Source organism: Gavialis gangeticus, unplaced genomic scaffold, assembly GCF_001723915.1.
Source record: "Gavialis gangeticus isolate Ggan-Ray unplaced genomic scaffold, GavGan_comp1, whole genome shotgun sequence".
Classification (NCBI taxonomy): domain Eukaryota; kingdom Metazoa; phylum Chordata; order Crocodylia; family Gavialidae; genus Gavialis; species Gavialis gangeticus.
Window position 1 is genome coordinate 132,503,095 of NW_017729022.1, and position 12,483 is coordinate 132,515,577.

The 12,483-nt window shown below is 42.8% G+C and overlaps 1 protein-coding gene across 5 annotated transcripts in view; it reads left to right on the top strand.

Moving 5' to 3' along the window:
* Nucleotides 1–12,483, top strand: part of MCM8 (minichromosome maintenance 8 homologous recombination repair factor) — a 39,186-nt gene that overhangs the window by 2,828 nt on the left and 23,875 nt on the right. For all 5 annotated transcript variants that reach the window (XM_019516202.1, XM_019516206.1, XM_019516203.1 and 2 more), the window contains exons 4-8: nucleotides 2,888–2,970; nucleotides 3,874–4,023; nucleotides 5,160–5,263; nucleotides 5,559–5,757; nucleotides 6,144–6,229. In XM_019516202.1, the coding sequence (XP_019371747.1) occupies nucleotides 2,888–2,970; nucleotides 3,874–4,023; nucleotides 5,160–5,263; nucleotides 5,559–5,757; nucleotides 6,144–6,229 (622 nt within the window). The remainder of the gene's footprint in view (nucleotides 1–2,887; nucleotides 2,971–3,873; nucleotides 4,024–5,159; nucleotides 5,264–5,558; nucleotides 5,758–6,143; nucleotides 6,230–12,483) is intronic.

A 12,483-nucleotide genomic window follows, 5' to 3' on the forward strand; every position in this document is an offset into this window, starting at 1 on the left:
TGCACTTCAGGATCCAATATGTTGGTACCTTTTTAAGTACTATGACAGCTACCAGAAAAAATTTTGGGGTACATGCACAACCTAAAAGTGCTGGATAGTCCTACTCAAGGAGATGCTCTTCAGAACAGAGAGACTGCTGGGCAGCATTGCAAGTGACTATGTGTTGTCTTTTATTCTTGTCCTGCATCTAAAATCAGCCTAAATGAATGAGAAATTCCTGTGGGAGGTTTGAGTCTTGGAAACAAATCTGGCAAAATGGAAAATGTGTTCTGTCTTCATCAGACTCTTGTTAAACCCAAAACAAAACATTGAACATATCCTGCTGACCTAAAACCAGATGGATGTTCATGAACCATAATGGAATTTGTAGTTTACTGGAAACTTAGTTATTCACGTGCATCACCTGTTGCACTTTTTTGGGTCCTGCCTCATAAGAATCCACCACATAAACTACTTTCTGTTCCTTCAACTCTGAATCACCATATTTATCTGAATCCAAAATAACTTTGGATTTAAGATACCCCCCTCTCTCCCCCCCCAATTAGATTCTGTATATGAAAACTTACAAATTTGTTATAATTTTCCATGTGCAGAATCTAATCGGTGAAATGTCATCTTAAATTCATCCCCTGCTACTGCTGTGGCAGGCTAAGCAGAGGTAAAACGGGCAGACCCCTGCTCTTTGTTTTCCCTGCCTGCACCCGCAACTCCTTCCCCCATACCTGTGCCTGTTGCCCCCCCACCCCCAATAGTACAGGGGCAGGCAATTTTTTCGGGCGGAGGGTCGCTTACCAAGTTGTGACAAGCTGTCAAGGGCCGGATGGGTAGCCCCGCCCCTTGGCGGGTGCCCTGCCCTCTGGTCACCATCTTGGGACCAATGTCCCAGGGCCAGCACCGGTGGGGCCCAGAGCAGGGCACAGGCTGACAGGGGCCTGTGGAGGTGGGCTGGGCTGCACCAGCAGGTAGAGGTGGGGAGCTGGCCTGGCTCCATAGAGCCCCTGCGAGCCGGGACCCTGTACCCCTGTGGCCCTACTCTGGGCCCTGCTGGCACTGACCCTGGGACACGGGTGCAGGCCCTGTTCCCACACCTGCTCACTCAAGTGCCCCCCAGCCCTGCAGTACAGGCGGGGTGCAGCGTGTAGCTCCAACCCCCTGCTTGCCGTCAGGGAAGGAGCTAGTGCTGAGCGCAGGAAAAGCGGCCGTTCCCCCACCCCGTGCCCAGAGCTCCCTGCTGCAGCCGCCTGCAGCCTGCGTGGGGCTTTTCTGAGTAGGCACACTTCCCCTCAGCATTAGCTAGTCCCCTGCCCTTCGCCACACCTCGCCTTACCTGAGTTTCCCATGCTGGGGAGGCAGGGCTGGGTGGGCCCTGCTCTTGCAGGAGCTCTCCATGGCTTTCCCTGGGTCCTACTGCCCTTGGTTCCTGTCATCTTTGACAGAAACCAAGGACAAATGCATTTTAATTTTCTAAACTTTTTTAGGGGCCCTGTGGGACAGATAAAATGGCCTTGTGGGCCGTATCTGCCCGTGGGCCATATTTTGCCCACCCCTGCCATCCCACCCCTGCTCTATCTGTGCCTAACCCCTGCTTCCTATCCCTTTTCTATGCTGGCTTCCCCATGCCCCCTCTTCTTACTTTTTGCTGCAGCTCTGTTCCTCTGGGGCAGTCTATCAGCAGTGGCAGCTCCTGGCTGGGCTGGGTAGCAGGTAGAGGGACTAGAGCTGGAACAGAAGGTATGGGGAGGAGACAATTGTGGGAGACAGGGAGTGGGGGCGACAGACACAGGGACTATGGGGCAGGCTGCAGGTTCCCTCACCACGATCTCCTCTTGTATTCCGCTTGCTGCATGCTCCCTTCTTCACCAAAAGAGCCATTTCAGCTCTGGGTAGGTGGTGGCTCAGCTCTGGCTTCAGCACTGAGCCCAGGGCCAAAACTAAGCTAAGTTGCCACCTGCTCCAGGCTTGTGTTTGATCCAAGATGAGGACCTTTTCCCTTCATGCTGAATGGGGGTGGGGGGGGACACCTCATTTTACATTTGAATAAATACAGTTTTAAAACAGAAGTTCTTAACTTTTTTAGATGCAAGCCTCATTTTACTCAAGGTACCCCTCCATAACTTTTGTGAATTGATGACTACCCCATTTCAAAAAACTTATTACAGTGCTGAGCTCCTTGTAGAGGGCCAGGCAGGGATGAGATTGAGCCTGCATTTAGCTGCCTATTTTCTCACATGGCGTACCCTGTTATCCTGGTTGAGAATCACTCTGTTAAAGTATTCCCTGTGTTAAACTTGTCTCCTTTACTTTGAGGATTGATCCGCATGGCTGAAAGCATGTTATATGGGTCAGAAAAAAAGGGCTACTGAGGTTTTCTTCCTGTCCCAGACTACAAAAAAACTTAACGAGAAGAAACTATCACTCTTTTTAAGACAGGCATCCTAGATCTGTTCTTCTTCTGCTGGGGAATAGTGGAGGGTGTTGTTATGCAGTAGTCCTTTTGATTATAGCTGAAGTGCATGTATTATAGATTAGCTGGTCTTCACCAGGCCTTACTTTCTAATCTCACACTCCTTTCTCTTTTTCTGTTTATCTTTTAAGGAGTCATTACAGTACTAGTTATGTAGTGATAAGCTCTGAAAAGAATTCCATCCAGTCCTTTGGAGGAACACATCTGTGCATGAGAGAAATATGAAAAAACTGCAGGGGCAAAGCACCATAGAGTTATTTAAATAGTTACCTGTATTTATTTATTTTTTCCAGCTAATGTAGTTAATAATACAGCGTGGTTTCTACAATAAATTTTGGTTATATAAATAAAGGATATGTGATGCTGCTGCTTTTGATTAATTTCTGTGTTAATTACTAATACAATGTATATATATCTAATCAGCTTATGATGACAGCTCTCCTTTTGTCCAGAAGATTCGAGCATTTCAAAAGTTTTTCACAAGCCGCATTGAACTTTATGACAAGGTAAAAACACACTACTATTGCTACATTGAACTCTACTAAACTCTTGTATGTTCTTTTATGTATACTAGCAAGTTGCCCATCAAGCATGACAGGGAGGGGAAGGGGGGGAGGCAGGAACAGAGAGGCACCTGCATTGCCTTGGGTTGGGGTCCGGCTTCCCCCAATTCCCTTGCTTGCCACCTCTGGTCCAGGCCTGCTCCTTCCCTTCCCTGTCTGCTGCTTAGGCCAGAGGCTCACTCCTGTGCCTCCCCTCTGCCCTGTTGTTTCAGGTCCGGTTCCCCTTCCTTCCTGTTCCCCTCCCTCTCTCCCTGTCCTCTTCCCTGCCACTGCCTCCGCCCTGCTGGCTGTTGTTGGAGTGGGGGGCCTGCTCCAACCCCTGGCTCCAAAGAGAAGGACCCTGGGCCCGTTCCAAGGAGCAGGACCTGCTCAACCCCTCAGTCCCTGCTGTCATGGTGGCACTCTGTCATGTGGAGGGTGGGGGTGAGGCCAGTGCTGTGCCACCAACACCACATGCCACCACTGCTTCTAAGGAGCACTGCTGGCCTTGGTCCTCCGCTCCATTCTCTCCCTTAGGGTGGTGCTTCGGTCTCTGCTGTCCCCCTCTGCCTCTGGGGAGCAGGGACCCGGGGTGGGGAGGGGGGGCAGCGAGGCTAGCACCGGCCCCTCAGCCCCACTGTCATGGCAGCACCCCAGTATGTGTCTCTGTCTGTGCAGAGCATTCTGACTGGCTGCCAAGACAACAAATCCGAGTGCAGGTAAAGCATTACAGACAGACAGACAGACAGACTAAGGCTTTTATTATAGTAGAATTTCAATTAACATCTCAAGAATAATGAGTAAAGCTTTTCACATACTTTGTTTTAACCTGAAATGAAATTGTTTCATAACTAAATGTTTTATTAGGATGAAATTGAAAGAAAAGGGAGTATTCTTGTGGATTATAAAGAGCTGATGGACGATAAAGATTTAATTAAGTTGATACCAGATATATCAAATGAATTAAGAGATATGCCTCAGAAAATATTGGACTGCATGGGTCTAGCAATACATCAGGTAAATATGGGTTTCAAATGGGCGTTAAGTAACTATGTCTCAATATTTTCAAGTAGTTATCAAACTGATAAATACTCTTTTAAAAAACGTTGTTATTAAAGAATACTAACACTGAGGTGTTAGGATGTCCAAAATTGTTAAACTGCTTATATCACAGTGTTAAACTGACTGATTTGGGTTTACTGAGCTAAAAATACATGTGTATCAAGCTTCTTGGGCCAGGAATTTGACCTAATAACTATTATAGTATGATAAGCAGTGTCAGAAGAAAGTCCTATTTCTAAACAGCTTTTTTTTCTGATTTATAAAAATGTATTTCTCCATAGAAAAAAATATTTTTCCTCTCCACCCTTTGTGTACCTTTAAAATCATATTTTTATAATATTTTGGTCTTCTCTAATGCTTCGTGGCTGATGAGCTTGCTATTATTCAACCATTTTGGTGAACTGGATTGATAATGTCTCTGTGATGCATGGAGCTACTATTCCCAATGTATATATTATTTACTCATCACATGAGCTACTAAGTTGCAGATCTTAAAGGACTTGCCCAAGGTGATGCATGAGGTCCATGGCAAAGCAGTGAATAGACCTTGGAATTCCTACCTCTTGCATTGTAAAGTCCTATATCTTGAAACGAGTAGTTTCTTGCCGTGACAGCAAACATGCCAACGAGTATGCTGACATTAACTGTGCTAATACATACATTTCAGAGGTTACTTTTTATGAAAGCAAAGATGCTCAGCTGGATTTAAAATATGGAAGGAAAATGAATGGTTGTCGAATGGAAAAGTCCAGATCACTAATATAATCTCCATTTACTTATTTATTAGATGTACATCCCACTCTATCCAAAATGCTCAGAGCAGCTTACAATAAATAAACACCCCACAGAGAGGATTCCACAAACAATACCCACATTGATATTCAGTGAGGCCTTCAGCAGAGTTAGGTAGAGGTTTTATCCTCCAGGATATCATGGCAAAGCTAAGGGACTAATGTGCTATCAAGCAGAATTTTCAGAAAGAGAACATCATGTTAAATGGGACCACTGTAAAAACTTACTTTTCAACATTTTTGTAACCCATTAGCTTGCAGCTGTCCTTTCCTAGGCTAGCATTTTTTTTTTCTATCTAGGTGTTAACTAAAGACCTTGAAAGGCATGCAGCTGAACTGCAGGAACAAGAAGGATTGCCAATTAATGAAGAACCTATAATCAATGTGCCACATATAAATGCAAGGTTAGTTTCTTTGAAATAAAAGGTGAAGTAAACAAGTGGAGTGCCTCAGTGGTTCTGTACAGCTGTTTGCTACGACTCTGTATACCTCTTGGAATTGGCAAACCCTCCTTTTTGTGTGAGTATTAGGAACTTAACCCTGCAAAGTATCTAAGATTACAATAAGTATAAGGCTGATCCTTTGATAAACACTTTCCTCTGGCTGTGTTCTGACTTACTGCACACATTTTTAATAGATTTTAGTCCTTCATTTAAGAGATAATAAGACTTAAATAAAAATGTTGACATTTCATTTTAGGGTGTACAACTATGACCCATTGACACGACTGAAGAATGTTCGGGCTAATTGCTATGGAAAATATGTTGCTTTGCGTGGTACTGTTGTACGTGTCAGTAACATTAAGCCTCTCTGCACCAAGATGGCTTTCATATGCAGCACGTGTTTAGGTGTTCAGAGTCTTTCACTGCCAGATGGAAAATATACCCTCCCCACAAAGGTAATATAAAATAACTTTGTCTTAAAATTTTATTGGAAAGAAATAGCAACAATATTTGAAGGAGGATGAAAGGAATAGAAGATTTCTGCAAGTTAAACTAAGTTATTGGTACATTAAAAAAATCATGTGTCCCACTGTTACTCTATATCTTCACTATGTGAATTCTCTTTTAATCGTGCCCACTTTAGTTAATAGTTCTAATCTTTACAAGTACAGTTTCTTTAACTATAGCTTTTTTTCCCTTATGTGGTTTATGAACTGCATATAGTGTACTGATTTTTACCCCCTCCCCCCAGCCTTGGAATCAAATATTGTAATTTAAACTGTGCAGTAAAGAGAACTATTTGACTTAACTCAGACCTGATCATGAATTAATCCTGTTGCAGTGTCCTATTCCTGAATGCCATGGCCGATCATTCACTGCAGATAGAAGCTCTTCTTTAACAATTACTGTGGACTGGCAGTCTATAAAGTAAGTGGCCTTTTTAAGTAAGTGTGTGTGTGTGTGTGTGTGTGTGTTCAAAAATTCATTTACAAAGGAATTGTTTCACCCACATGCTGCTACACTTTGGAGGATCTATTGTCCTTATTCAGTATACTAAGTTAATTTTACAGGTGCACCACCAATACATTGGTTCATATCGTGTCAGCACCAATAAAAGGAAAATTGACATTATTGGCAATCTGCTGTTCTTGACCAATGTGGTTGATAATGTCGCCGATTTAAATGCTGCATCCATGCGCGCGGCTGCTGCATGTGGCCAGGAATCCAGCCTGGCAGTGTGGAGAACAGTGTCTGGCGGGTAACTCAGTGTAGGGGAGGGAAAGGGTGTGGGGGGGTAGGGCAGATCGCAGCCCCCACAGTGAGGGAAGAAGTGGGCCAGGGGCAGGTGCTGCCCAGCTGGGGTGGAACTCAGGACGGAGCAGCGGGTGGTTCGTGGGGAATGGGAAGGGGGAGCAGCTTCTGCCATGACTTGCACCCCCAGGGAAGGCATGGGGGGTGTGTGCTTCATGGATTTGCCGCAGCGGCCAACCTGGCCTTGCCCCATGCACAAACCCAGGAGGCACATGTCCCCCATGCCTCCTCCAAGGTGCATGTGGCGTAGGAAGCCAGCCCTCTCCTCCCCATCCCTGGATGAGTCGCCCAAGCTGGTTCTGATCAGCCCAACTCTCCAGCCTGTCCAGGTCCGCCTGTATCTGCAGCCTATCTTCAAGCATGACCATGCTTCCCCATAGCTTGCCCCTTCCCCCACCCCCAACAGACTTACTGGCTGGACGTTGCTCCAAGCTGCTGGGCTGCATATCAGCAATCGGATCGGTATTAACCAGTATGTCTAGTTTATAATTGGCCATCAGTATCAGCCCAAAAAATCTTTATCAGCGCACCCCTAGTTAATTCAAATTCTTGGTTACGGCTTCATTGTGATGGTCATGCTCTAAATGTGACAGAGAATAAAGCTATATGAGCAAAATTGCATTACCCTGTGAACTGTCAGAATTGAAGGTTATATAAATTGTAGCAAATTTTAGGGTTAAGTCTTCACAGTTTAAAGTGGACCCGAATTGGGAAATTATTTATGGACATGTGATTTATTACTGTTCATTAACTTTCTACATCTAATCAACAAGTAAGCATTTCTTAAATTATGAGCTCTCTTTGTTAGGGACTCTTTCATTGTTTATATAGAGTCTAAAAACACTGAGACTCAATTATTACCTCAATAGAAATAGCATGATTTTAAGGGGTTAGTTCTAGTCTGAAATGCTTATAATTATTTCTGGAGCTGATTATTCACGGTTTCTTTAGAATAGATGGAGAATTTTGCCTTCTCTCAGCAATGACTGACGTAGTTGAACTTGGACATGTTCACAAGTTGACTTGAATGGTACTATTGAAAAGGTAAAAAAAAGTGGTCCCAGTTAAGTCATTTTAATTAATGTGATAAAAGACTGAGAAATGTATTTAGGTATCAAAGTGCATCTGCAAAGGATAGCAATAATGGTAAGGAGTGGGGGTTTTAAAAGCCTTTGTGGTTAACCCAGCAAAGCTGAAAGAGTTAGCATCTTGCTGCTGTTCTGTGTGAGGGAAAAACTGGGCTTAGGAGGAAGTAATAATTAGGACTTCTGGTCTGGGGACTGGGTAAGCAGTGGCTTCTAAATGATGTCAAAACTGAAGTAAGGGAGTTGATCACTTGGCTCCAACAGGATGTCGGGAACCTCTATATGCAACTCTTCTCTTCCCCAGAACTCAACCCTGTTAAGACTTCCCTGGATGAAAAGTGGTTTCAAAGTAAGGACTAAAGCTCTGCATAATCCTAGGTCAGAAAACTGTATGTGGACTTAAGTTGTTCATAGACAAAAGAACCTTGTTTTGGTCTGATTTTAGGCTAACTTTAGGCTGATTTTTAGGCTAATTTTAGTCAAGTGTTCCATGCGCCTTCAATGGTTTGTGCTGCCTGGAATCAGCAGCACAGGAAGACTTCATCTGTGCAGTCCCACAGGAAGGAAATTGCTGAGGCAATAAAGATGGTACCCCATAATTCGTATTTAGGATCATTTTCCTAAAGAGATCCACTTTCTTTCCTCATTTTTGTTGTACTAGCAATATTTCCAGTATTATAGCAGTGTTTATTCTGAAGAGTTTGTGATGTTCCTTTCCCTTTTTAGCAAACCTTAACTGGATGAACAAACAGTGTAATTTCAGTTTAGAGTCCCAAGATTCCAAGTTAACCTGTGTTGGAGTTTCTCTGCAGTCCTGTTTCTTCGAGTTCATGGGATCATAGGAAAGTAGGGCTGGAAGGGACCTCATGAGTTCATCTATTCCAGCTCCCTTCTCAAGGCAGGATCATCCCTGACTGAATCATCTCAGCCAAGTGTCTAATCTGCTCCTGAAAGTTTCCAAGCATGGAGATTCCACAACTTCACTAGGTAAACTGTTTCAGTTTCTGACCATCTTCATAGTCAGAAAGTTCTTCCTAATCTACAACCTAAATTTCCTCTTTTACCCCATCTCCATGGCTTTTTTTTTTTTAAATCATCTTCAGATATTTGAAGATTTGCCATCAAATCCCTCCTCAGTTTTTTTTCTTTTCTCCAGACTAAATAATTCTACTTCTTTCAGCCTTTCCTTATACATCATACTTCTCAGGCCTCTAATCATTTGTGTTGCTTTGCACCGAACTCTCTTAAACATGTCCACATCTTCCTTCAAGTGTGGAGCCCAAAATCAAATGCAATACGCCAAGTGAGGAGGCTTCACCAGTGCTGAATACAACAGAAAAAATCACTTTTCTTGATTTGAAAGTGATATTCCTGTTAATACAACCCAGGATGCTGTTGCTCTTTTTGCAGTGAGAGCACACTGTTGGCTTATGTTTAAGCTTATGATCCACAGTAACTTTCAGGTCCTTCTCTACTGTATTACAGCCTAGCCAGTAATTTTCCAGTCTGCATTTATGCATGCAATTATTCTGTCCCAAATGCGGGACTTAGCGCTTGGGCCTTGTTGAATCTTCTTTGATTGTGTGACTGTAGGCCATATTTCCAGTCTACTCAGGTCATTCTGGATCCTAGCTCTGCTCTCCACAGTATTTGCAGCTCCACCCAAGTTGGTATCATCCACAGATTTGCTAAGCCTCCACTGAATCCCATCATCCAAATCATTAATGATTATGTTGAACAATACTGGACCCATGACAGACCCCTGGGGAACCCTACTTCATACCACTCCCAACTAGACATTGAGCCATGGGTGACTACTTGTTGAGCATGGTGATCTAACGAGTTTTGTGTTTATCTTACAGACTTTGGTCTAATGTGTATTTCCTTAGCTTGTTAAGAAAAATGTCATAAGAGCTGGTGTCAAAAGCCTTGCTGAAGTCAATATAAATCAAATCGGCTGCTCTCCCTCCCATCCACAGTGAACATCACCTTTATCATAGAAGCTGGCAGCAGAACTGTTCGGTTACCTACCCAATCTACAGGTGGCGGATAGAGGAATGACCTATAGGAAAGGTTAGCTGTGAAATAAGCAGGGGTAATTCTGATGTTTAAGCAGTTGCCGACCAAGTAGTGACAGCACCACCAGGATGTGGTGGGGTCAGCAAATGGCAATGTTTTCCCTCCTGAAGAGCCACATATCTCCTTTGATGGTGCTGTGACATGGAGAGTACAGATCACAACTATAATAAGCCTGCCCAGCCCCCAGCCATAGGTCTACAAGTCCTCAATGGCAGAGCAGGCAGAAGAGGATGTTAGAATCTCAGTGGCTCTAAAGGCAGATGAAGACTGCAGCAGAATAAAATCTCCAGTTGTCTTGGCTTGCTTACCATTGGATTAAGGTCCTGTTCATGTTAAGAACTGTGTGGGAGTTGATGTGCAGCACCTTCTCCATGATAAAAGGAATCATACGCAGGTATATTCCATGAAAACTACTTTCCCAGCACATATTTCAAGCCCTTTAGCAACCAGCTAGTGATGATGAGAGCAGGATTTTGAGGTATGGAAGCTCCTGGTCATGAACTGGCATGTTACAAGAAGGTCATCTAGCGCTTGGATGAGGACAGGAGTATGATTCGACAGCTGTAACTGTGACTGAACAGCTCTCTTCAGAATCCACTCTACTCACCCCACAGGAAGAGGGAGCTAGAAAAGGTGCACTAAACATAGCCTCTCTACCTTCTTTTTGACTAGATAACCATGTCCAATGGGATCACTTTTACTGCACTTAAAATCAATGAAGGCAAACATTTGGAAACACTTGCCCTAGTTGCAGCAGAGCCTGTTAATCCCATATTGGCCTCATCACCCATTTATGGACCCACAGATAAGAAAGTCATGGAAGACAATCATTCTTGATGGTGAGGGATTGCTGAAAAAGAAGAATCATGCAAAGAAATGAAGTTGATATTCTGCATCCAAATTGTACAGGTCCGTATTTAAAAACTGTAAAATAGGTGGTAGCAAAATTTAAGTGTCACTTTTTTTTAACATACCACTTTTTTTTTTCTATTGACGAACCTTCTAAAATTATTTTAATCATAGTGTTACAGATTCTTGAGAACAGCACTAGAGGGTGCTTTTAAAATTGTAAAGAAGAGCTCAGAAATCTGTATCTGTAGTGAATACAGTTCAAAATCTTACCCCAAAATGGGTCTGAATTTTGCAGCAAAGGCCTCTTTCTAATCACATGGCTTATTACACTGGATACAATCTGTTATTGTTCCCTTTGGACATCTTTGAAATGGTCTTTTGATGATCATGACATCAGGACCAAACCCTACTTTTCATATTCCAGGCTGTTGTTACCGCTACCCTGTTAGATGGGTGTAAAACTTAGATGATGCATTGGAAGAACCTGAAAGCTTTGGAATGTTACCATTAGGAATGCAAATGTCTTTGGAAAATCCTCCAAATCAATTGGAAAAAATGGTGAGTTGAATGCCAGTGTTCTGGCTTAAGTAAATACTAACAGCATTGAAGCCATGTTTATATGACACCAGTTCTGTTGGATAGGGCATGTCATAAGGATACCTGACAACTGGCTCTCAAAACAGGTTCTGTAGTCCCAACTCACCAGTGGTCACTACTCAGGATGGGCAAAAGAAGAGATTCAAGAGCACCTGGAATGCCAATCTGAAGAAATACAATATTAACATGAATACTTGGGGGACTTGAGCACTGAATTGTCCTCAGTGGTGCCATGATATACACCAAGGCACTGATCTTTCTGAGCAAGCTCACCTCACTATCCTTCCTCCCAGAACTTTGCCATGTCCGCAGTCAAACGCAGATTTTGGATGGGCCCCCTCAATCATTTGTGGACTCACTGATACTGTCCAACATTACTGGAAGTGTGTCCTCCTCATTTCAAGAGACCACATGCTAGATTGCATGCTAACTAGAATGAACAATTCATTTCACTTTGCTTTTTTATATCAATGTATAGGTGAAATAGCCAGCTGTTATGTATGACTCAAATGCTAATGTATTTAGGGGTGCTACAACTAAACTCCCATTGAAGTCACTGAATTTCTCTCTTCATGAGGGCTGCAAGATTTTAGGCCCTTAATTTGGAAATATTCTGATGATAAATATCTCATTCCTGTGTATTTGCATATGAATTTTGCCAAATCAAAAATCCATAATTAAGTAACGATCCTGAAATGTGTTATTTTTTATGAACTGTTTCCATATTGCTGTCTACAGTATTTACAGGAATTGCATAAACATCCTGAAGTCATTTTAACAAGAATAAAATAGAACATTATTCAACATTTGTAACTTCTCAGTGTTTTTAATTTATCACCATGGACTTTTCAGTTTTTCTTAGACTGAAGTGAAGGTTATTAAATGAATATTGTTCAAAGTGGATGAAAGTTGGATAATACTCCTTTGGAATATAAAAAAAATAGTAGTAGAGTTTCAGTAGACTACACTGTGAATCTTGTCTTGTATTTCAGTAGTATTTCCAGCTTTAGGCAGGAAGAATATCTATTTTTGTTAGCATGAAATTGTGTTTTTCAGGAAAGCATATATGGAAAACAAGTGGTTCCTAAAACTTTTCTGTTGGTCTGACTCTTTCTTTGCTTGGTTATTACCCAAAAAGGAACATCTTTTTAACAGTAGGACAGTTTCAGGAAGCCTTCTTTTTGGGTTAGGAGATGGACATAAAACTGGTCACAATTCATTGTACTGCCAGTATCCAGGGGAGGGGGGTTGGGGGGG